Source organism: Oncorhynchus tshawytscha, linkage group LG03 (assembly GCF_018296145.1).
Source record: "Oncorhynchus tshawytscha isolate Ot180627B linkage group LG03, Otsh_v2.0, whole genome shotgun sequence".
NCBI lineage: Eukaryota > Metazoa > Chordata > Actinopteri > Salmoniformes > Salmonidae > Oncorhynchus > Oncorhynchus tshawytscha.
In genome coordinates, this window is record NC_056431.1 from 48,951,983 (window position 1) to 48,977,356 (window position 25,374).

General features: G+C 41.4%; 2 protein-coding genes across 7 annotated transcripts in view; both read left to right on the forward strand.

Moving 5' to 3' along the window:
- The window catches only part of LOC112246697 (band 4.1-like protein 5), a 47,551-nt gene extending 41,961 nt beyond the window's left edge, over positions 1–5,590 (forward strand). For 4 of the 6 annotated variants that reach the window (XM_024415184.2, XM_042318691.1, XM_042318681.1 and 1 more), the window contains 5 exons: positions 1,877–1,958; positions 2,105–2,197; positions 2,404–2,466; positions 2,636–2,775; positions 3,503–5,589. In XM_024415184.2, the coding sequence (XP_024270952.2) occupies positions 1,877–1,958; positions 2,105–2,197; positions 2,404–2,466; positions 2,636–2,775; positions 3,503–3,569 (445 nt within the window). In that variant the 3' untranslated portion in view covers positions 3,570–5,589. Of the gene's footprint in view, positions 1–1,876; positions 1,959–2,104; positions 2,198–2,403; positions 2,467–2,635; positions 3,284–3,502 lie in introns of those variants that run through there. The other 2 variants (XM_042318696.1, XM_024415185.2) reach the window with 2 other exon arrangements.
- A 579-nt stretch (positions 5,591–6,169) lies between these two features.
- The window catches only part of LOC112237873 (receptor activity-modifying protein 1-like), a 65,589-nt gene continuing 46,384 nt past the window's right edge, over positions 6,170–25,374 (forward strand). The window contains exon 1 of the mRNA XM_024406469.2: positions 6,170–6,780. Coding sequence (XP_024262237.1) covers positions 6,723–6,780 — 58 coding nt within the window. The 5' untranslated portion in view covers positions 6,170–6,722. The remainder of the gene's footprint in view (positions 6,781–25,374) is intronic.

Genomic DNA, 25,374 nt, shown 5'->3' on the forward strand with positions numbered 1-25,374 from the left:
CTCATACCACCCTCATGGAGTCTGTTTCTGACCGTTTGAGCAGACACATGCACATTTGTGGCCTGCTGGAGGTAATTTTGCAGGGCTCTGTCAGTGCTCCTCCTTGCACAAAGGTGGAGGTAGCGGTCCTGCTGCTGGGTTGTTGCCCTCCTACGGCCTCCTCCACGTCTCCTGATGTACTGGCCTGTCTCCTGGTAGTGCCTCCATGCTCTGGACACTACGCTGACAGACACAGCAAACCTTGCCACAGCTCGCATTGATGTGCCATCCTGGATGAGCTGCACTACCTGAGCCACTTGTGTGGGTTGTAGACTCCGTCTCATGCTACCACTAGAGTGAAAGCACCGCCAGCATTCAAAAGTGACCAAAACATCAGCCAGGAAGCATAGGAACTGAGAAGTGGTCTGGTCCCCACCTGCAGAACCACTCCTTTATTGGGGGTATCTTGCTAATTGCCTATAATTTCCACCTGTTGTCTATTCCATTTGCACAACAGCATGTGAAATTGATTGTCAATCAGTGTTGCTTCCTAAGTGGACAGTTTGATTTCACAGTGTGATTGACTTGGAGTTACATTGTGTTGTTTAAGTGTTCCCTTTATTTTTTTGAGCAGTGTATAAACGTAAAATAAATGTGTACTATATATATATATATGGATATTTTATGCTGAAACCCTCATATTAAACACCAATGGTATTCACGAAGATCGTTTATTTGTTTTACAGCTTTGTCATTCTGTTTTATTTCCATAATCTTATTTAATTATTTCATATATTTTACACACAGAGAGCCAGAGATAATTAGACACCTGTGATAATCTGTAGTATCCAAAAAGGCCACTATATGTCATTTTATGAACTTCTAAATAAACATGTAAAGTTACCAGAAATCTGAACGTTTCCAGTTATACCCTCCTTTTGCAACGCTAGACATAGCCAATGAATATATAGCAAAACTTTGGATTTCACACACATCTCAAAATTAAATGCTATTGACCGTTTGGAAGTTTTTTTACTGAGCTTATTTTCTCCTTCCGCAATGCAGTGTGCCTCGCAAAACCGAATTGATGTCCTCGTTATGAAATTATTAACTTGACCCTGTGTATCTAATAATGACCATATACACTGACTGTTTAAAGCAAAACTACCAGAAATATTGCTGATGGTGAACCTGAACAATCACAAAATCAATTGTAAGCCCCGTTCAGCAGGTATAGCAAGATGAGTCGTCTCCAGCAGCTTGCTTTTATTTATTTTCAACAGCAGATAGTTTAACAAAAACCTAGCAAATTACAGGTTGTCATTACTAATAAAGCCTAATATCGCGCAAACCATTTTAGCATATGAATGTTGGAAGTGCCATGCAGACGTGCAAGATCATGAACAGGCCACCTAGCTCGTATTGGTCAGCGCGTGAAGCTGTTTGACCAGGCTACTGATATTGCCCGGGGTTGTTCGTCATGCAAAAGGACTTGCAGATCAGTGACTGTCAACACAGTTGCATGCTTAGTTTGACGCTGAAGGAGAGGATGCATCAGTTGTCACAAAAGATGATGTAATTTTCAAAAGGTAGAAAGAATGTAATATGAGCAAAACACATTGATTCGTTAAGTTTTGATTCAATTTTCTAACAGACGCCTGCTACATTTTTGATCAGTTTGGGGTTCACGGACCGATGCACGCATGTCTTAAAGATTTGAATTGTGGACGGATGCGTATTGGTGAATTGTTACATCCATATCTTTGCATATTAAGCACATGTCTAGGATTTCATTTCCATTGAAAATGTGCACGTTAGCCTTGCAATTTCAGTACCTCATCAGACTCTAAAGAAATGAAAAACACTTATCCATCTCTTGTTTCTCTGTTGTCTTCAGTGTTGAGATGGTGACTGCGGATCTCATGCCATCAGCAACCATGATGGCTGCTGAAATACTTAACGAAGGACTGCCGTCGAAGGTTTCAAATTTAAGCTGTGTTTTCCTTTACCAGTTTCTCGCTTGCGTTGCATATATTAAAACACATCTGAATGCACAGAAATAATTGTATGTCATTTGTGTGAATGTGTGAGCTGTTAACATAGCCGTTGGCTTGTCGCTACGCAGGCCAAACCAGAGGAGCTGGAGATGCCCACCCTGCCGCCGCTGCCAGTCCCGCTGAGTGTTAACCTGATAGATTTCTCAGATCCAACCCCAGTAGTAAGTCTCTAGACCCCATCTGCCATAAAATAACCCTCACTGACTCATGTTTTAGCTACTGTAGCTGAATGCGGTTGTCCACAACAGTCAAGACCGAATAATAAACCAGTGTCTTGAAATTTCTATCACAATTGAGTTCATAGGCCTGCAGTATGTTGACAGGTGTGGCTCTGTGAGTATAACTCTTGAACGTGGATCTCTTGTAGTTACCACCAGCACCAGTGCAATCTAAGTCCATGATATCACCTCGTTGGATCGTCCCTGCTGCAGTGAGTACTGGTGTCTTCTGGGCTTTAGTGCTCCTGTCTGTCTTTAGTCTGTTCATGATGGACTGACCTCGGGGCCTAAGTATGTCTGTCTTTTAGTCTGTCTGTCCATAGTTCATCCCTCATAGAGACTGATCCAGTCCACTTTCCTTCTCCTCCCATTCTAATGCAGCTGCCCACTGCCATCTTTACTAACGGCCTCCTTGACCCCTCTGCCAAGACCGCCGCCCCTCTCCAACCTGAAGGGGGGGCTATTGCCCCAACCCTGCATCCCCATCTGTTCTCTCAAACTCACAATGTGATTGCCACAAGGTAAATCAGTCATGACACATCATCATCGCTGCCTTGTCCTAGTGCTGTTTTGATCATCTCATCTGTACATTGTGTTCATGGCAGCTAGTCTTAGTTGCTATGCGCTTTTCGCACCATGTCATATACTATGTTTAGTATGCTGTGTAGAGAGTAGACCAAATAATTCCCCTTGTTATTAATGGAAGCTTGTTGTGTTTAACATCCCCATTTCCTTAATTATGTTCCTGATGAGCTTCCATATCTTGTTCTAATAACATGGTGAAGAGCTTGATTTTTGACTTTATATTGCTTCTCTGCACAAGTTATGAAGTTTGGTTATACTGCTGAATGAACTATGTTAGTTAGGATTAATGTTGTGGACTCTAGAAGGTAGTAGGCTTTCTGGGTTTGCCATTTTTACAATTACAAAAAAGCAGCGCTCGCGTCAAGTAAGTTGTAGCATTTCACTGTTAGGTCTACTACAGCTGTTGTATTCGGCGCATTTGACAAATACAGTGTGATTTGATTTCTGCTGCAGCCAGGTCTCCTGAAACAATATACGTAGGATGATGGATATGCACTTTCTCATTTTGGTTTCTCATTACGTTGTGTTCTCTTGCATCCCATTATACTGGTTAGCAATACAATATTACTGTTCCACTAGAATATTACTATTATACATGACTGTATGTTGTGCACACTGAAAGGTAGGAGTTCCGGGCTTTTCATTGTGTTCTCCTCTCACCAGCATTGCTGCCCAGGTACCCAAGAAGGACGGCACAAAGCCCAAAGGTCTGTTGACCACTGAGCTCTGAGAGGGAATCAGGGGGGCTAGCTTCTGCCCTGCTCACAATTATGTCCTATTCCTGGCATTCCCAAACTAGTGGGCTACTTCCCACCCTTAACACAAGATTAATATTTTACTACATTTCCAAAACTGGGGAAAGTTCCTGCCCTAGTTACAACCAGCAACTCCTATGGTATTCCCAAACCATTCCCAAACCAGCTGCAATCATGAAATTGGATTATTGGAATTCTTTCTTACTACAGTCCAGTTTGGAGAAGTATTTATTTTATTTTATTTTTTTCTATTTTAGTAGTTTAGTTGTGTCACTGGTTCTCTCTTAAGCATTCCTAATTACCTACACAGTGCACACACCGTTCTTTTAGATATGTTTATAGCAGGAAGGGACTGCAATAAATGCTGAGCGCTAAGGAAGAGGACAAAGCAAAGATGACCATGTCTGACTGGACTCTTTGAGACAATTTTTTGACACCCTTTGGCATTGGGTACATTCCTGTGTTCAGCACACCACCTCCACACAGCCCATTCAGGGAGATGATCTGTCAACCTGAGGCTGCCTACCTGGATGAAGAACCACTGTATCAAAGAACCTAGCCTCATCACTGTACCTCATACCGCTGAATTAAATTGGAGCACTGGACCTGGACTCTTGATAGGATGGGCAATGACGTTCTACTGACATTTTACTCTCTTTTTTTTTTTTTTTTGTCCTGTTTTTTCCTCTTTTGCTTTTTTTTAAGTGAGTTGTATTGATCAAGTGCCAGCATTTAGTGTTCAGTTAGGACCTGGCTTTCACTAGAATGTTCTGATCCAGATTATGACTCGATCATCTGAGGATGACAACGGCAATCTGTAGCATGCAGGTATGAATTGAACCACGAACAAGTAATATCTAAAACGTTATACCTTTTCTATCTCCATATAAAAACACTAGCTACGACCTGCCTTACTTAGCTAGCTCAATGTGAAATTCTGATTGTAACGTTATACAACAAGGAACTACTAATACTTCTATTATTACTCCTGTGTCTAGGCCTATACTTACTGTACTTTTTATTTTTTGTGTTACTATATACTGTATGTGATGGTAATTTCTCATCATGTTGTCTTGACACTGTTTCTGGCTGTGGTCATCGATGACTCTCAGGCTTGACACGGGAAATAGGCCTATCACATACTGGCACCCCATTGGTTCTTCTCCAGACTAACCCAATCACATCTAGGATCTCTGGCGGTACGAATGAGTCGGTCAACTGTATTATTGACTCACATAAATGTATTTCAGGTATCAGACTTTATATGTTGCCTCTGCGGACGGTAGATCAGAAGTAGATATTTTGCGAGGCTGTGTGCAGTAGAGGTAAAAGCAGAAGGAATTATTTTAAATACTGCTCATTTGAATAAGTAAACTGTGAGCTATTAACACCCATCTCACCAGAAAAGTCTTAAACATCACATTTATTTCATTTTTTGTGAAGTTTCAGAATAATTGATGGTTTCTTGATTTATGTTTTCGCTGGACGACTTAAAAGAACGGCCAAGCTTTGTAGTACTATCTCTCTTTCTCAACTGGCTGTATCATGAGTTATCTAAACTGATTTGCCTGGCAAGAACAATTCTGTGTCATATAAATGATTTATATCTGCATCAGAAATTGTAGAGAGAGTGATTGACCAACATGAGTGCTCTGTGTACCTACCTAATAACTTTTCTTTTTGCCTCTGTATCTGAGATGAGACTTCTCTTGGTTAGAAATTATACTTTACCATGTAAGTGCAATTTCGCTGTAGCTCTTCTACGTTAATTTATTCCTCTTTTTGTAAGAGCACCCTTATTCACGCTGTATTTAAGTTGTTTGTAGATGTAAAAAATTGCTCTAGGTATTGTCACCACACCAATTTGTATCATGTACATTGATCATCATTTACTTTTGAAGGATATGTAGACTATTAAGCCAGTAGCAATTTTGTACAATGTAGTAAATTCTTCAAGTAAAAAGTATTCAAAGAAAAAACAAGTGTGAGTTCTTCCAATTAATATATCTGGGCCTTGTCTCTACTCCGACAAATAAATCAAAAACGTGAATCCTATGTCCATCAGCATCAATTGGAACTGTTTATTGGTGCTGCAGGAGCTGTAATTCTGTGTTAGCACGTGCTAACACTAGAGGGCAGCATTAGGTGATGTTGGACTCTGCCGTTTTATTATCAACCCTGTCTGTTTAGTGCTCTGGTTTAACACTACACTTCATTTGACCCATGGGATTGGTCTCAATTATTATTATTATTTTTATATACTTAATTGTAATTTTGTCATGTGAAGACATTGCCTATTTCTTAACATGTAGGCTAAAATGTATATTGATACCATGTACCTTTTATGTAGTAGTTGTGTTGTCTAATATAGTATCAGGTTAAAAATCACACCAGGCAGATACTGAGCACTTCACTTTTTATTTTACGTCATGTTCATTTGAATGCATAAAAGGTCAAATATTGTCACTTTTTTCCTGTACAGTACTGAGCATAATAATGAAGTCCTTCCAACAATAGTCGCCCACTTCCTTATCCCCAGACCCCAGAATAGCCTGCATTCTGTTTAGGCTCCCGTGGCTCTCTGTTGGTATACTGTCAAGAGAATTTACGCTCGAGACCCACCAGTTCACTGGTGGCGCAGGCTCTGTTCTGGCTCAGTGCGTCTCGTACGCGCAGTGGTTTGTTGGAGTTGCCAAGTACCTCGTAGTGAACACGAATCTTGCGCCAGGTTTTTGGACTGTTTTATGGACTTGGTCAAATTTGACTTGTCCAGTCGCGATTTTGGCTTAATGTATTTCAATGATAACGAATCTATTTCGTAAAGACAACTGACGGGATAGGCTACTCGGAAAGGGAACTCCCGACAACCCGAAGCATGTGTACCTCTCCAGAGTTATTTTTTTGCGCAAGGTGATAGTGACGGTGAAGACAGTTGAGCTGCCTTTTCTAGTTGGCTAAGAGGAACGAGTCAAATACTTATGGATTACTACCCGATGGTTCTTTGATAGGGTCGCCTCGATCTTAAAGTGGAACATTAGGGAGGACACTTGTGAGGCTTTATCGTCTGTTTAACACATCTTAACGCTTTTCCAACTTCTGGTATTGGACAACAGTTTTGAAGGAAGACCATGGCATCGGAAACCACTCCAGTGTTGTCGAAACAGGTGTTACTTTGGCTGGTTGTAGGTGAGTTTTGGAGAAACGCAAGAGCGTAGCTCAGGGCATCGCTATCCCTCAAGGCTTTTGTTCCTTTTCTACAGATGGCCGGACATGAAAGAGAATTTATGAACGATGTCCAAAACATCCGATAGAAACTGCAAAAGTGATTATCATAAAGTATTGAAATAACCCTTTCCAGGTGGGTTAACAATATATACAATCGATTAATATTATTCAAAAAGAGATCTTATATTCAAGAATAATGTAAAAATAACGATTAGGACCACACGTGCTTGTCTGATGCCATATGGTTGGTTTATATGTGTGTGTGTGTGTGTGTGTGTGTGTGTGTGTGTGTGTGTAAACTCAGCAAAAAAAAATAAACGTCCTCACTGTCAACTGCATTTATTTTCAGCGAACTTAACGTGTATATATTTGTATGAACATAAGATTCAACAACAGACATAAACTGAAAAAGTTCCACAGATGTGACTAACAGCAATGGAATAATGTGTCCCTGAACAAAAGGGGGTCAACATCAAAAGTAAATCTAGTCCCAGACCTGTTAGATTGGCCATGGCAGAACACTGACATTTCAGTCTTGCAGGAAATCATGCACACAACGAGCAGTATGGCTGGTGGCATTATCATGCTCGGGGGTCATGTCAGGGTGAGCCTGCATGAAGGGGATCACATGAGGGAGGAGGATGTCTTCCCTGTAACGCACAGCGTTGACATTGCCATATATATATGTGTGTGTATATATATATATATATATATATATATATATATATATATATATATATATATGGAAAGTTATTCATGAAGCCTAATTTAAAAAATATCATATGGGTATTTGCATAACATTTTGTGAAAGGAGGATGATCCAGGAGGATGATCTTGTCAACATGATGCAATTTTGACAAGTCATAAAGCCTGTCTTTGAATAGGACAACATTTTGACTTAACAGCAAGGTGAAGGTGCTCAAAACAGACCCATCCACACAGGTCAATTTCATCTAATGCATGGGGCCCTCCTGCTGTAGGGAAATAGTGCACACATCTAAACCAGTCTACTGTGCTGAAGTCTGAGAAGGTGTGCTGCTGTCTGTACACACCTAAGGGTCCAACTCAAGGTGTCATAACAAATCATACCGACTTTGGGAGCATCAATATCATGGTTTGCGTTATCAATAACACAATAAATAGACTGCCAATCTCGACTGAAAAGAATGCATCGCTCCCTACCTTGTAGGCATACCCAGTATCGACAGTTTGGCAATCTCCGAATGTCATTCAACTTTGGGGCGTTTGGTAATAGATGCCTCTTTCCATTCATCAAATGCCCACTGCACAGTTTGGATTGATATATGGATTTTATTTGACAGTTTACAAAAAACCTATATATACATACAGTACCAGTCAAAAGTTTGGACACTTACTCATTCAAGGGTTTTTCTTTATTTGTACTATTTTCTACATTGTAGAATGAAGACAAACTATGAAATAACACATTTCAGTCTCCTCTGAACAGTTGATGTTCAGATGTCTCTGTTACTTGACCTCTGTGAAGCATTTATTTGGGCTGCAATTTCTGAGGTTGGTAACTCTAATGACCTTATCCTCTGCGGCAGAGGTAACTTTGGATCTTCCTTTCCTGTGGCAGTCCTCATGAGAGCCAGTTTCATGATAGTGCTTGATGTTTTTTGCGACTGCACTTGAAGAAACTTTCAAAGTTCTCTAAATTTAGCAGATTCTGACCTTCATGTCTTAAAGTAATGAAGGACTGTCGTTTCTCTTTGCTTATTTGAGCTGTTCTTGCCATAATATGGACTTGGTCTTTTATCAAATAGGGCTATCTTCTGTATACCACCCCTACCTTGTCACAACACCACTGATTGGCTCAAACGCATTAAGAAGGAAGGAAATACCTCAAATTAACTTTTAACAAGGCACACCTGTTAATTGAAATCCATTCCAGGTGAATGCCTTATGAAGCTGGTTGAGAGAAGAGATGTTATCAAGGCAAGGGGTTGTTACTTAGAAGAATCTCATATAAAATATATTTTGATTTGTTTAACAGTTTTGGTAACTACATGATTCCATATGTGTTATTTCGTAGTTTGTTTTCAATATTATTCTACAATGTAGAAAATGGTAAACATAAAGAAAGTCTTGACTGGTACCGTGTGTGTATGTGTGTGTGTATGTGTATATATATATATATATATATACACAGTGCCTTGCGAAAGTATTCGGCCCCCTTGAACTTTGCGACCTTTTGCCACATTTCAGGCTTCAAACATAAAGATATAAAACTGTATTTTTTTGTGAAGAATCAACAACAAGTGGGACACAATCATGAAGTGGAACGACATTTATTGGATATTTCAAACTTTTTTAACAAATCAAAAACTGAAAAATTGGGCGTGCAAAATTATTCAGCCCCTTTACTTTCAGTGCAGCAAACTCTCTCCAGAAGTTCAGTGAGGATCTCTGAATGATCCAATGTTGACCTAAATGACTAATGATGATAAATACAATCCACCTGTGTGTAATCAAGTCTCCGTATAAATGCACCTGCACTGTGATAGTCTCAGAGGTCCGTTAAAAGCACAGAGAGCATCATGAAGAACAAGGAACACACCAGGCAGGTCCGAGATACTGTTGTGAAGAAGTTTAAAGCCGGATTTGGATACAAAAATATTTCCCAAGCATTAAACATCCCAAGGAGCACTGTGCAAGCGATAATATTGAAATGGAAGGAGTATCAGACCACTGCAAATCTACCAAGACCTGGCCGTCCCTCTAAACTTTCAGCTCATACAAGGAGAAGACTGATCAGAGATGCAGCCAAGAGGCCCATGATCACTCTGGATGAACTGCAGAGATCTACAGCTGAGGTGGGAGACTCTGTCCATAGGACAACAATCAGTCGTATATTGCACAAATCTGGCCTTTATGGAAGAGTGACAAGAAGAAAGCCATTTCTTAAAGATATCCATAAAAAGTGTCATTTAAAGTTTGCCACAAGCCACCTGGGAGACACACCAAACATGTGGAAGAAGGTGCTCTGGTCAGATGAAACCAAAATTGAACTTTTTGGCAACAATGCAAAACGTTATGTTTGGCGTAAAAGCAACACAGCTCATCACCCTGAACACACCATCCCCACTGTCAAACATGGTGGTGGCAGCATCATGGTTTGGGCCTGCTTTTCTTCAGCAGGGACAGGGAAGATGGTTAAAATTGATGGGAAGATGGATGGAGCCAAATACAGGACCATTCTGGAAGAGAACCTGATGGAGTCTGCAAAAGACCTGAGACTGGGACGGAGATTTGTCTTCCAACAAGACAATGATCCAAAACATAAAGCAAAATTTACAATGGAATGGTTCAAAAATAAACATATCCAGGTGTTAGAATGGCCAAGTCAAAGTCCAGACCTGAATCCAATCGAGAATCTGTGGAAAGAACTGAAAACTGCTGTTCACAAATGCTCTCCATCCAACCTCACTGAGCTCGAGCTGTTTTGCAAGGAGGAATGGGAAAAAATGTCAGTCTCTCGATGTGCAAAACTGATAGAGACATACCCCAAGCGACTTACAGCTGTAATCGCAGCAAAAGGTGACGCTACAAAGTATTAACTTAAGGGTGCTGAATAATTTTGCACGCCCAATTTTTCAGTTTTTGATTTGTTAAAAAAGTTTGAAATATCCAATAAATGTCGTTCCACTTCATGATTGTGTCCCACTTGTTGATTCTTCACAAAAAAATACAGTTTTATATCTTTATGTTTGACGCCTGAAATGTGGCAAAAGGTCGCAAAGTTCAAGGGGGCCGAATACTTTCGCAAGGCACTGTATGTATATATGTGTGTGTGTGTGTGTATATATATATATATGTGTATATATATATATATTTGTACAAAGATTTTAAAACGTTACCAGGATTGAGCAATAAAGTTGGATTTATTTCTATTCTGGTCCCTATTTTTATTTATTTTTTTGCTTAAATAGGCCCCTTTTTTTACATATGTAGACACAGTTCAGAGAGAGAGACAAAAAAAAGTTTATACTGTTCACACCTTAGCCAGCTTTTGACATTCTTTTTAAAGTGGTTATGGTCGGTATGTCTTTGAGTTGCTGTGTTAGCATGTTCAACTTAACAGCTCAGGTATATAAACATGTGTTATCAGATAGACTTATATTTAAAACTGTGAATGTTAGACTCTGGCTCTGGTGTTATACTGGTTGACATCTCTAACAAATTAAAAATAGTTGGGTAGGTACTTGGGGGCTGAGTCCGTGATAATTATGTGGACCAGACCAAGTTGTATTAATACTACTCGTTTTTCCACAGATATCCAGCCTAGCTGCTTAAAATGCTCGACATCCAAATGAGTATGAGGGGGAGTTTAAGTACAATTCTTACAAGCTTGTTTTGACTCGTCTGTTAAAAAGGGTTCCAAAAGGGTTCTTCAGCTGTCTCCATAGGAGAACCCTTTTTGGTTCCAGGTAGAACCCTCTGTAGAAAGGGTTTTACATTCAGAAAATGTAGAACTAGGAATAGATATAGCCCTTGGTTCACTCCAGACCTGTCTGCCCTTGAACAGCACAAAAACATCCTGTGGCGTTTTGCATTGGCATCGAATAGCCCCCGTGATATGCAACTTTTTAGGGAAGTTAGGAACCAATATACACAGGCAGTTAGGAAAGCTAATATAAATTTGCATCCTGTAGTACAAACTCAAAAAAGTTATGGTACACTGTAAAGTCCATGGAGAACAAGAGCACCTCCTCCCAGCTGCTCACTGCACTGAGGCTTGGAAACACTGTCCCTACCGATAAATCCACAATAATTGAGAATTTCAATAAGCATTTTTCTACGGCTGGCCATGCTTTCCACCTGGCTACCCCTACCCCGGTCAACAGCCCTGCGCTCCCCACAGCAACACGCCCAAACCTCCCCCACTTCTCCTTCACCCAAATCCAGATAGCTGATGTTCTGAAAGAGTTGCAAAATCTGGACCCCTACAAATCAGCCGGGCTAGACAATCTGGGCCCTCTCTTTCTAAAATTATCTGCCGAAATTATTGCAACCCCTATTACTAGCCTGTTCAACCTCTCTTTCATATCGTCTGAGATTCCCATAGATTGAAAAGCTGCCGCAGTCATCCCCCTCTTCAAAGGGGGAGACACTCTAGACCCAAACTGCTACAGACCTATATCTATTCTACCTGCCTTTCTAAGGTCTTTTGAAAGCCAAGTTAACAAACAGATTACCGACCATTTCGAATCTCACCGTACCTTCTCCACTATGCAATCTGGTTTCAGAGCTGGTCATGGGTGCACCTCAGCCACCCTCAAGGTCCTTAACGATATCATAACCGCCATCTATGAGACATTACTGTGCAGCCGTATTCATCGACCTGGCTAAGGCTTTCGACTCTGTCAATCACAACATTCGTATTGGCGGACTCAACAGCCTTGGTTTCTCAAATGATTGCCTCGCTTGGTTCATCAACTACTTCTCCGATAGAGTTCAGTATGTCAAATCGGAGGGCCTGTTGTCCGGACCTCTGGCAGTCTCTATGGGGGTGCTACAGGGTTCAATTCTCGGGCCGACTCTTTTCTCTGTGTACATCAATGATGTCGTTCTCTCTGCTGGTGATTATTTGATCCACCTCTACGCAGACGACACCATTCTGTATACCGCCGGCCCTTCGTTGGACACTGTGTTAACTAACCTCCAGACGAGCTTCAATGCCATACAACTCTCCTTCCATGGCCTCCAACTGCTCTTAAATGCAAGTAAAACTAAATGCATGCTCTTCAACAGATCGCTGCCCGCACCTGCCTGCCCATCCAGCATCACTACTCTTGACAGTTCTTAGAATATGTAGACAACTACAAATACCTAGGTCTCTGGTTAGACTGTAAACTCTCCTTCCAGACTCACATGAAACATCTTAAAATCTAGAATTGGCTTCCTATTTCGCAACAAAGCATCCTTCACTCATGCTGCCAAACATACCCTCGTAAAACTGACCATCCTACCAATCCTCGACTTCAGCGGTCATTTACAAAATAGCCTCCAACACTCTACTCAGCAAAATGGATGCAGTCTATCACAGTGCCATCTGTTATGTCATCAAAGCCCCATATATTACCCACCATTGTGACCTGTATGATCTCATTTGCTGGCCCTCGCCTCATACTCATCACCAAACCCACTGGCTCCAGGTCATCTACAAGTCTCTGCTAGGTAACGCCTGCCTTATTTCAGCTCACTGGTCACCATAGCAGCACCCACCCGTAGCACACGCTCCAGCAGGTATATCTCACTGGTCACCCCCAAAGCCAATTCTTCCTTTGGCTGCCTCTCCTCCCAGTTCTCTGCTGCCAATGATGGGAACGAACTGCAAAAATCACTGAAGCTGGAGACTCTTACCTCCCTCACTAGCTTTAAGCACCAGCTGTCAGAGCAGCTCACAGATCACTGCACCTGTACATATCTCATCTGTAAATAGCCCATCCAATCTATCTTATCCCCATACTGTATTTATTTATTTATCTTGCTCCTTTGCACCCCAGTATCTCTACTTGCACATCCTACCATTCCAGTGTTTAATTGCTATATTGTAATTACTTTGCCACCATGGCCTATTTATTGCCTTACCTCTCTTATCCTACCTCATTTCCACACACTGTATATAGATTTTTTTTACTGTATTATTGATTGTATGTTTGTTTTTTCCATGTGTAACTCTGTGTTGTTGTATGTGTCGAACTGCTTTGCTTTATCTTGGCCAGGTCGCAGTTGCAAATGAGAACTTGTTCTCAACTAGCCTACCTGGATAAATCAAGGTAAAATAAAAAACCTACAACAAAGGTTTCTTCCATGGGGACAGCCGAAGAACCCTTTAAGGTTCTAGATAGCACCTTTTCTTCCAAGAGTGTAGCTTATTCTTTAGATGTGTGGGGCTTGCAAGAGTCTTTAGGGTGTCTATAGCTAGGTGTCCATCCAATTGGTGACAGATTTTCATGTGAATATTCTAAAATGCACATTTTCCCATCAGACTTATGGTTCCATCTAATGGACTTGTTGCAGATAAGTCTGAGCATAAATTGCTTTTGCTGTTAAATTTTCATGTACCAAATAAAAAATACAAGAAGTCTATTGATACATCGGTGCGTCAATCTAATTAAAAAAAAATGTAAATCCCAATTTTTTAAATCATCAGTTTAAGCTAGAGATATGTTTTTGTATGGGATGCATCTAAATCCACCCTATCAGCCTGTGTCGGCCTTCCACATCTGCGGTGGAAAGTGCTGAGCTACAGCGCTGTTTGTCAGACCCGGGATGCGGTCCAAACACTTAACACACACCCTATCCCCTCAGCCCTCAAATTAAGTGGACACTTCTGAAGGCGTCTCATGACGTCTGATGGGTATACACTTGCAGGGCAAGGGAGGAAGGAATGATTTTTAAATGGACCTCCGTTTGCCGGAAATTCGTCACTCGTTCATTTTGCGATGATTGTTTTTCAGCCACGGGTAGCTTGTGGGTGCTTTATATGCGCTACAGTCAATTATGAGAGCATGTTTACTGATATTAAATATATCATTATTAATATACGCCTACTGTATGATAACTAGCAAATTAACTAACGTTAGCTTGCCTAGCTGAAACTTCTGAAGAAGGAAAAAGTTTTATTTCTACAATTTCCAAAAGATAACCAAACAAAAACGGATTTACTTTTTACAACACGTGTTTGTGCATAAGTAGCACAATTTCGAACTTATTTGTTTTTATTTACACTTGTATGTTGACTTCTCCATTTATGTTGTTTTTATGTTTTCGCTGACTTTTCTTAGCGGATGTACATTCGTTTCGAATTGAAGTATGGGGAGTTTCAGGCCCCGGAGTGAACATAATTGTACACTCGCAAAGCCAACTAAAAACGAGGGCTGAGGGGCTTACAATGAAAAATTCCCTTGCTTGGCTAATCATTTGGACCATCCTCCAAGATGGCGACGGGGATTCCCCCAAGGGCAATAGTCGAGGGTAAGTGGACGAGGGTGTGTCTTTTAAATGTTTGGACCGCAGCCCAGGAGACATCCCGAAAATCGGTCTTCTCACGAAAACTGTAGCATACGAACGGTATGTTCTACTAACTAATATGAGCCCACTATGGAAAGATGAGACTCTCACGAAAACGATGGTGTTCAACGATGGTGTTCTGACTCTCACAAAGACTTGTCTGAAGGTGGTTAAATCTGGTTAAATATGAGTACAAAAACCGAAATATTTCCTGAGCTTTCTTATAGCTCCTAGATATAGGTCAGACACTTTAAAACCTTATTCCTTATGATTTCTGTTACTTTATTTATAGACCTGATAAACTGTGGAGAGTAGAACCACAACTAGTCCAAGTGGAATTGAACATTCAAATCACAGGCCTTTTGCGCCGTAATTCAAATTACATTTTCACTGCTGCCTGGAGTATAATTTTGTACTCACTTGAAAACAATAATATAATGATTTATTGCATTGTGGTGTTCTAGGCTAGTCTAGGTAGGATAATTGTGTTGTCCCTAAACGAGATCGAAAGGGAAGCTTTTTGAGCTGAGTCTCTCATGTCTTCACTGTTCTTTCATGCGCAACCTTCTTGTGGATTCATATTGAAAATTGATGCAGCTTTGAATGCTTTTATGTGTGGTATGATTGCTAGTTAGTATATTGCCGATCTGGACAAACAAACCACCTACCCCTATTGTCACTGAATGGTGGATGGAGGGCAGGATAGACAGTTATATCGGCTGGTAGACTATATTCACCTGTGATAAAGTGAAAGTTAGTGCGTATGGGAAGTACCGAAACACTTTGATATAGGGGAGGTGCATGCAAGCAGATGAGACAATTTGTCTAGGATGGAAGAAATTATGTAGTAAAACCAACAAAAGAGTGAATGTAAACCAGGGAAAAAACTACTACTTTCCCCTGTGCCCCGTTAAAAAACATACACAACCCTCCCCAAAGCAAAAATCAAGGTTGACAACTGTGTATGCCTCATATGGTACTGTAATGGTCCGTAATGTTTAGTTGTGTGTGACAGTCATAACAGTAGGCCACTGTGTGATATGACCCATACCACAGCTCCTACCTTTAAATGAGGCCTGTCTCACAAGTCTCATTTAAACTCTCAGGACTGAGTGTGTAGAAATGGGAAGTCTCATGCCAAAACATTCTTCCCTTGTGTTTTGTTCATTATAGAACCTCAATCAATACCCATGACCTTTTGTGTTAAATGCTGTGTCCACACACGACGAGTCTCATTTAAACTCTCAGGACTGAGTGTGTAGAAATGGGAACGTTTCATGCCAAAACATTCCTCCCTAGTGTTTTGTTCATTACAGAACCTCAATCAATACACATGACATTTTGTGCTAAATGCTGTGTCCACACACTACTGTACTCAGAGTCCTGGCTGAACATCCCAAGAAAATCATATTAAAAACAAGCTCAGAGTATTTCAATGGCCTGTCTCGGTCTCTATCATTCCCCTGTTGTCTAAATAATGCTTAAACAATTACCTGAGGGTGGAATTCCACTCTCCTTAAAAAATGGAAGTTAGCAGTGTGTTTTTTTTAATTGTTTGTGTTATCTGTCCTGAACTCAGTTTGATCCATGCTTATATTTTAGCTACAGTGTGGTTGTAATTAAAAATGTAGAAATACCGAAAGGGCTTCTGCTCCTGAATAATGAGTAACTGAGGGCCGTTGCTGGATTAGAACTAGCATTCTTGGGTGACGCAAACACTTCAAATAAGAAACAGTTTAATGCATCTGTAAACCCAGATTGCGCTGCTTTCTCCCCATGAAGCACACCAGCATTTCTTTCCCATTTGAGGTTATGCTCTGGCAAGGACTAAAATCTCAAATTGAACTAAGTTTATATGCATGTTGGCATGTTGCAAAGCCGTGTCTTCTGTTATTTCTCAGTTCTGTTCCATTGGAACTCAGACCTTTTTGAATCCTGTTTTTCATCATTCCGTGACATCACTGAGTTTATCAAGCGTTCAATCAGAGATGCTGACAGGGCTGAGGTATGGACTTGGAGTGGAACATTGGAGCAGGAGGATGAGAAGGAAGAGGGAGGAGAAGGGGGTGAAGCTAAGTAGCTTAGGAGACAGAGCGTCTACCGCTGGTAGGGAATAAAACCATGACCCCATGGGGATGATGACAGCAGGGAAGAGAAATGTCAAGTGTTCCTCTCCTCCCTTTCAGAGCTGGCTTTGTGTGGCAGTCACCGCTGAGTCTCTCTTAGATTTATTACCCTCACAGGAGAAGCAAGTGGGCTCCCCGCTACTCTCTCTGGCCCTCTACCTAACACACATGGACATACAGTTTAAGTCAGTCTTCTGTATCCACTAGTGTGGGGTTCTTTACATTTGTTTTGTACACACTTTGCCCCACTCCAACAAGGCATACATCATTATTCCTGGGAGAAGGAATCAGATGACGTGCAAGAACCTGAATAAATCTCCCTGTTTGGCAAAGGAGAATTCCTCTTAACGGGAGAGAATAATGAGAAATGGTGGAGGCGGGGACCGAGGTAGGCAGGATGAACAAGTGGAGATTGATGTTTTGCTTGTTTATAACTTTACAGTTGGCAGCTTTGCTTTGTACTCACATCCAGTTGGACTCGTGAGACAGGTCCACCCACTTGTCATTGGACTGATGGGATTATTCTGGGGTAAGCTAAAGTATGTGTGGAGGGATCAGAAACAAAACCATGCCTTTTATGTAGTTGAGCTCAAGTGTAACATGATCAATACCTGCCTTTCTCTTTAAAAATGACTATCTACAACTCTTTGTATGGTTAGTCTTCCATATCGATAAGTCCATATTTTAAGATTGTGGGGCCCCACAATAACAGCAGCATTATTTATTTCACTCACTCAGTGAGCAGCAAAGCTGATTTTACAGCCCATTGGCTTTAATGCCTGTGTTATAAATCACATATGACCTTATATAACAAAAAGCACAGCAGCACTTTTCGCTGCAGACAGACAGCCAATGGCTTCTCATTAGTGACCCAAAGTCGCCCAGGTAGAGAAGTAACGAAAAGAGACTCCTCTCTTCCATCACCACCTCTGTATTTAGATACAGCATACTGCAGCCTAAATGACTCCCTATCCCTAGTTATAGTGCGCTACTTTTGACCAGTGCACTACATAGGGAATAGGGACACATGCTATATCTCTTCACAGTTGAACTACTGGTCACAGCTGTTTGGGAGAGAGAGTTAGGACAATACTTTCAGAGTCCAGTCATTCAGTGAGCAGCCAGCCACATATCTGGGCCTTAATGGTAATGAAGTGTAGTTGTGGAGCCTGGCTGCTTGGCTGTTTCCCGTTGAAGCCATGCTTCAACTCTCTCTGAAGCCCCCTATGTGTGCATATAGCAGCACTGCTTCAAGCACTTAGCTGGTCGACTCATTGGGTACCGCTTGCTCTCTGATCTAAGTGAGCTGCGTATTAAGAGAGTGCACACAGCTCACCAAAGTATGCGTACACACAGACACAACTGTCAATTTGTGACTTTGTTCTGCTTTTACCTAATTGCTCAGGTCAGTTTTTTTCCTGTACTGTTATAATTGATATCAAGTTGAGTACCTTGGCACATGAAGGTTGACTGTCTTTGTAAATTCTCACTGAGTGAACTGTAGTTTATGCCAGTAAAATACCGCTATGAATGACATTGGCACCTGTTTCAATGGCTGAGTACGACAGGTAGCAATGAGAACCTGTTCACTGAAGTCTCATTGGAACTCCTGAAAGATTCAGGATGGGGCTTGTGACTATCATTTAGCTGCTTTAAGGGACAGGTGTAAAGCTTAGCGGCTGGTGAATATTTTATCCCCCTATGGGCCCTGTTCAAAAGTAGTGCACTATAGGTAATAGGGTGCCATTTGGTACACAGCAGAGCATCGTTCAGTGGGCTTGACAGCTCCCTGCATTAGCTTATTATTCATTATGCAGATCTGGGCTCACTCATTCTCCTGTCTGCCCAGCGCTGCTGCAGCACACTGTTCATTTATTGAGGACAGAAAACAAGGAGAGGCAGGATTTCTCTCTCAAAAGTTTGGACACACACCTACTCATTCAACATTTTTTCTTTTATGTTTTACTATTTTCTACATTGTAGAATATTAGTGAAGACATCAAAACTATGAAATAACATATGGAATCATGTAGTAACCAAAGAAGTGTTCAAACAAACTATTTAGATTCTTCAAACTAACCACCCTTTGCCTTTATGACAGCTTTGCACAATTTTGGCATTCTCTCAAACAGCTTCCCACTAAGCACAAACCAGATGGAATGCCATATCGCTGCAGAATGCTATGGGAGCCATGCTGGTTGAGTGTGCCTTCAATTCTAAATAAATCAATGACAGTGTCACCAGCAAAGCATCATCACACCACCTCCTCCATGCTTCACAGTGGGAACTACACTTGCAGAGATCATCCGTTCACCTACTCTGCGTCTCACAAAGACACTTGGAACCAAAAATCTCACATTTGGGCTCATCAGACTTAAGGACAGATTTCCACAGGTCTAATGTCCATTGCTCATGTTTCTTGGCCCATTTTGCCATAATTTGGACATGGTCAAATATTAGGCCAAATAGGGCCATCTTCTGTATACCACCCCTGCCTTGTCACAACACAACTGATTGGCTCAAATGCAGTAAGAAGGAAAGAAATTCCACAAATTAGCTTTTAAAAAGGCACACCTGTTAATTGAAATGCATTCCAGGTGACTACCTCAGGATGCTGGTTGAGAGAATGCAAAGAGTGTGCAAAGCTGTCATCAAGGCAAAGGGTGGTTACTTTGGAGAATCTCAAATATAAAATATATTATAATTTGCTTAACACTTTTGATTACTACATGATTCTAATGTGCTATTTCAACAAGTTGAGGTCTTCACTATTATTCTACAATGTAGAAGATAGTAAAAATAAAGAAAAACCCTTGAATGAGTAGGTGTGTCAACTTTTGACTGGTACTGATATATGCACTACATGGCCAAAAGGATGTGGACACCCATTCAAATTAGTGGATTCAGATTTTTCAGCCACACCCATTTCTGACAGGTGTATAAAATCGAGCACACAGCCATGCAATCTCCATAGACAAACATTGGCAGTAGAATGGACTTACTGAAGAGTTCAGTGACTTTCAAAGTGGCACAGTCATAGGATGCCACCTTTCCAACAAGTCAGTCAAATTTCTGTACCTGCTAGAGCTGCCCCAATCAACTGTAAGTGCTGTTATTGTGAAGTGGAAACATCTACAGCTCAGCCATGAAGTGGTAGGACACACAAACTCACAAAACGGCACCGCCAATTGCTGAAGCGTGTAGTGAGTAAAAATCGTCTGTCATCTGTTTCAACACTCACTACCGAGTTCCAAACTGCCTCTGGCAGCATCATCAGCACATGGACTGTTCGTCGGGCTTCATGAAATGGGTTTACATGCCCGAGCAGCCGCACACAAGCCTAAAATCACCATGCGCAACGCCAAGCGTCGGCTGGAGTGGTGTAAAGCTCGCCGCCATTGGACTCTGGAGCAGTGGAAACGCGTTCTCTGGAGTGATGAATCACACTTCAACATCAGGACCGGAGTTGGGAAACACTGCTCTAGTCTATTGCCCGCAAGTGTTTATTCAGACACCTGGACATGGGACCAATACAGGTGTATTTATTTCTCCCTGGGTTGTACTAGGCAGGAAACATGAACACAAATGTTCTGTCAGTCAGGGTAATTCAGTGGTCTGTCCACCAAGCTGAATTTTCAACAAAGCTTTGTGATTCACTCTACCTTGAATTGATCTGGCACCCACCCCTCAAAAGTGCCTTGTGTGAGCAAATTGTAGTGTCATCTTAATTAATGTGTAGGTGTATTCATGTAGGGACCATAAAAATGTACTGAAAATGAAAGCCTAATTTCTCGCAGGACTCCAAAGCTTATGAATATATATGTCTGTGAATGTTGCAAATTTTCTGTTGACAGCTCGTATCAAATAAAGAGATCTTTAAAGAGGAGCACAGACAGGGCTCCTGGCAGCTAGGGACCGGGAACATTGTGTAATTGTATTCTTCCACCGTCATCCACCTCTCCTTCTCCTCTGTGTCTCTCTCTGTTGTGTGTTTGTGTCGTGAGGTGTCTCATCCAGTGGTGGGAACAACCCCATTTCTCAGTCTGTCTCTCTGTACTCATCATGTAATGTAGCATGATGCAGCCAAGAAAGCAAATCTCAGACTGACAGCTCTTTTATTTTTTTACTCTGAATCTTAATCTATTGTGTACAGCAGAGAGTGGCTGCAGGCTTCTGTTCAGTCAAACGTCTGCCACTGTCGTGTTGAAACAATTACATTTGCCTGATGCTGTTATGAATTTAATCACTTCCAAGTGTCATCGTAAAATGTTGCAGTAGTCACAACATTATTATGTAGGCTACCTGCTCACTTCTCTGAAATGGGCACAGAAGCTTTATAGAGGCTGTGGGTGGGTTGCATGCATAGGTAGTCGGGTGTCCGTTGTCCATCCCCCAACAAATTGTGCGCAATTAGAATGGCGAGAGGGGCAAGCAGTCTGTTTAACTGCTTGCTGCTGCAGGCATATTGGGGATGTGGAAGGTGTAATGGATGTCAGTGATCTATCATCAGCAATGCACAGAGAGGTGACAGATCAGTGCCACGTTAATTACCATAACACATAGGGTAGACATCACAGAGATCTAATTTGTGCTGTGTGTGAGAGAGAGGGAGAGAGAGAGGCGTTAATGGGGTCATTAACTTCGTCATTGTGCAGTTTTTATGACCTCTTCATAACGGCAGGCCTATAAAATGTAAAACCAATTAAAATGGATTAGAATGTATTTTCTCGCATATAAATGGCAGCTCTCAAGCAGTCATATGTTTGCCATTTGACTCTTGGAATTACCTCATTTGAAAGACAATATCTCATTCAAATGACTTAGTATCGAGTTTGAATACTTTTTAACTATGCCATTCAAGCGAAATACTAAGTTGTTTTAACGAGATGCTATGTCGTTTAAACAAGATAATTGTTATTTTGTCTAATATGGCCTAATTTGTTAAGCAGCTTGTCAGACCAAGCAACTATTCATTCACTGATTCCATCCATTGATATGATTGACAGTTCTTTGATAGACTAAAGCAGGGCTGTTGAATACCAGAGCATGTAAGTGGGCGAGTGTGGATCGAGGATCAGTGCTAATTGAGCAGATTTTAAATGTGTATTGTGCTATTTTGGGGTGGAATTGGAAAAAGAAAACAAGTAGACTGCCAGTACAGTGCAATAAACCTTAGTGAACTATTTACAGAAAATATATACAAAATAATCCATATAGGAGCAAATCAACCTAAATATCAGGACGCACAAACTGCAAAGTGTTTCGACTATTAATTCATATGCACGTTGCATCTGAAACTTTAGAGATTGCAACCCCTCTGCACACACAGTGTGTTTAGGGTTCCATCTATGTTCATTATACCTGCGCTTATTGACTCAGTTGTGGATACGTATAGTACTACAGACTAGTGCATAGACATATCCAAGTTAAAGGCAGTCGAAAATGTCAGGAATAACGTTACCCGCACTGAGAAACAAGCCCTTAAATCTCCCAAATAATACATCTGTAGTCGTCCTCCTAGCATACAAGGGAGGCGCTGTTACTGTACTGTACATGACTACGCTGTCTATAATACTGAAGTACTCAGGCAACTGATTGATCAGAAGTTTTATAAGAGACTAACTACAAACCCCACAAAACAGCTTTTGGCTGTAATCAAACAGACTGTCATCAAGGGCATGCACAATGGCGATATCACCAAAAGAAAACATATATACATTATATACATTATTGGTGTATATAAACCGCTCTATGCCGGTCATTTGCGATATCAGATTAGGCAGAAGGCATGAAGATCTCTGCTCAGCTTCAAATGCCCTGATTGATAAATATGTTCCTGTGTATTGTGACACTTGTTTACCAAAGACACAGTTAGACATTACTTAAACTTCTTCTTGCTCATAACTCCACACAACATTGTCCAAATAATCTGTGTGCACCTCAGAATCTTTTGTCCTGTAGGTGACGTTTACTATAGCTTGAAGTATTTGAAATGGCCTAATCGGCCCGTGTCAGCCTGCTCAGAATTTTAAGGTAGTAATAGTTTAATAGGGCTCCTGAGTGGCGCAGCGGTCTAAGGCACTGCATCTTAGTGCTAGAGGCGTCACTACAGAACCTGGTTCAATTCCAGGCTGTATCACAACTGGCCGTGATTGGGAGTGCCATAGGGCGGTGCACAATTGGCCCAGTGTCTTCTGGGTTAGGGTTTGAACGGGGTAGACTGTCATTGTAAATAAGAATTTGTTCTTAACTGACTTGCCTAGATAAACAAATGCAAATATTATTTATTATAACTGCTACTACTGCATGAGGCTATAAAACTGCATGCCACAGCAAGTTGATCATGGCAATGGGAGGATTTATGTTACAACCCGTCTGCCAAATCCATCCATTACGCACGGTTCACCCTTATCAAATTAGGCATTTCTCATCGGCGCTATTGAAAATCAGATAGCTTCCTTACATTTCAGTAAACCATTAGCCAACACTTCAATGATTAAACAAAGTGTCTTCAGGAAAGTTGACTCTTCATTTTGTCATCTTAAATTCATTTTTTCCTGTTAATGTGAACTGTAGGCTATAAAAAGTTGAACCTTTTAATTGAAGGCTTATCACAAACCTCTTTGTAGGTGATTCTGGTAGGCTAATAAAAGCATGTTGTTAACAGCATAAATCAGCCTATTATCTCTGAAGTACATTCATTTATTGGTGATTGATACTTTAACTGTACATTTAAGCTACTGTTAGAGCTCACATAGGCTACTTTTCTGCAAGAGCGTGTGAGATAACTAGTCCTACTGTTAAGTGTGGACTAAGCAATTCCCTTATGATATCACGTTCCCTAACTACACAGGCCGTAAGGCTAAGGTAAATTTAAATATTTGCCAAAATTATATAGCCCAATCCTGTCTATACAAAAATAAGATCATGCTTTAGTAGTCTATTTTGAATGATTTGGTGTCACGTGTAAATTGGAGACAGGCCTAGGAATGGCCAGGCTGTGAGGGGTGGCCAGTCCTCTTCTGGCTGTACGGGGTGGAGATTATAAAAGCACATGCCCATTTAAGGCCAGATTGTTCTTCAAGATGTTCAAATGTTTATAGATGTCCAGCAGGGTCAAATAATAATCACAGTGGTTGTAGAAAAATTAGGATTCAGAGGTTGAGACGGCAGGTGTGGTAGAGAGAGAGCAAGTCGAAAATAGCAGGTCTGGGATGAGGTAGCACGTCCAGTGAACAGGTCAGGGTTCCCTAGTCGCAGGTAGAACAGTTTAAACTGGCGCAGCAGAACGACCAGGTGGACTGGGGACAGCTAGGAGTCCTGATGCCAGGTAGTCCTGAGGCATGATCCTATGGCTTAGGTCCTCCGGGAGGGAGAGGGGGAGAGAGAGAGAATTAGAGGTAGCATACTTATATTCACACAGGACACCAGATAAAACAGGAGAATTACACCAGATATAACAAACTGACCCTATTCCCCTGGCACATAGACTATTGCAGCATAGATACTGGAGGCTGAGACAGGGGTGGGTAGGGGGACACTGTGGCTCCTCCGGACAGGATCAACAAGGCAGGATATAAAACCACCCACTTTGCCAAAGCAAGCCCCACACCATTAGAGGGATATCAGCACACCACCAACTTACTACCTACCCTGAGACAAGGCTGAGAATAACCCAGGAAGATCTCCACCGCACAAGTCCGAGAGGGTGTAAAACCAGACAGGAAGATCACGTCAGTGACTCAACCCACTCAAGTGACACACCCCTTCAAGTGATGGCATGGAAGAGCACTAGTAAGCCAGTGACTCAGCCCCCGTAATAGGGTCAGAGGCAGAGAATCCCAGTGGAGAGACCAGGTAGCACGGCCAGGCAGAGGCAGCAAGGGCAGTTCGTTGCTCCAGTGCCTTGCCGTTCACCTTCACACCCCTGGGCCAGACTACACTCAATCATAGCACCTACTGGAGAGATGAGTCTTCAGTAAAGACTAAAAGGTTGAGACCGAGTCTGCATCTCTCATGTGGATAGGCAGATCATTCCATAAAATGGAGCTCTAAATCAAATCAAATTTATTTGTCACATACACATGGTTAGCAGATGTTAATGCGAGTGTATCGAAATGCTTGTGCTTCTAGTTCCGACAAGGCAGTAATAACTAACGAGTAATCTAACCTAACAATTCCACAACTACTACCTTATACACACAAGTGTAAAGGTATGACTGAGTGATGGTACAGAACGGCATAGGCAAGATGCAGTAGATGGTATAGAGTACAGTATATACATATGAGATGAGTAATGTAGGGTATATAAACAAACATATAGTTTAAAGTGGCTAGTGATACATGTATTACATAAAGATGGCAAGATGCAGTAGATGATATAGAGTAC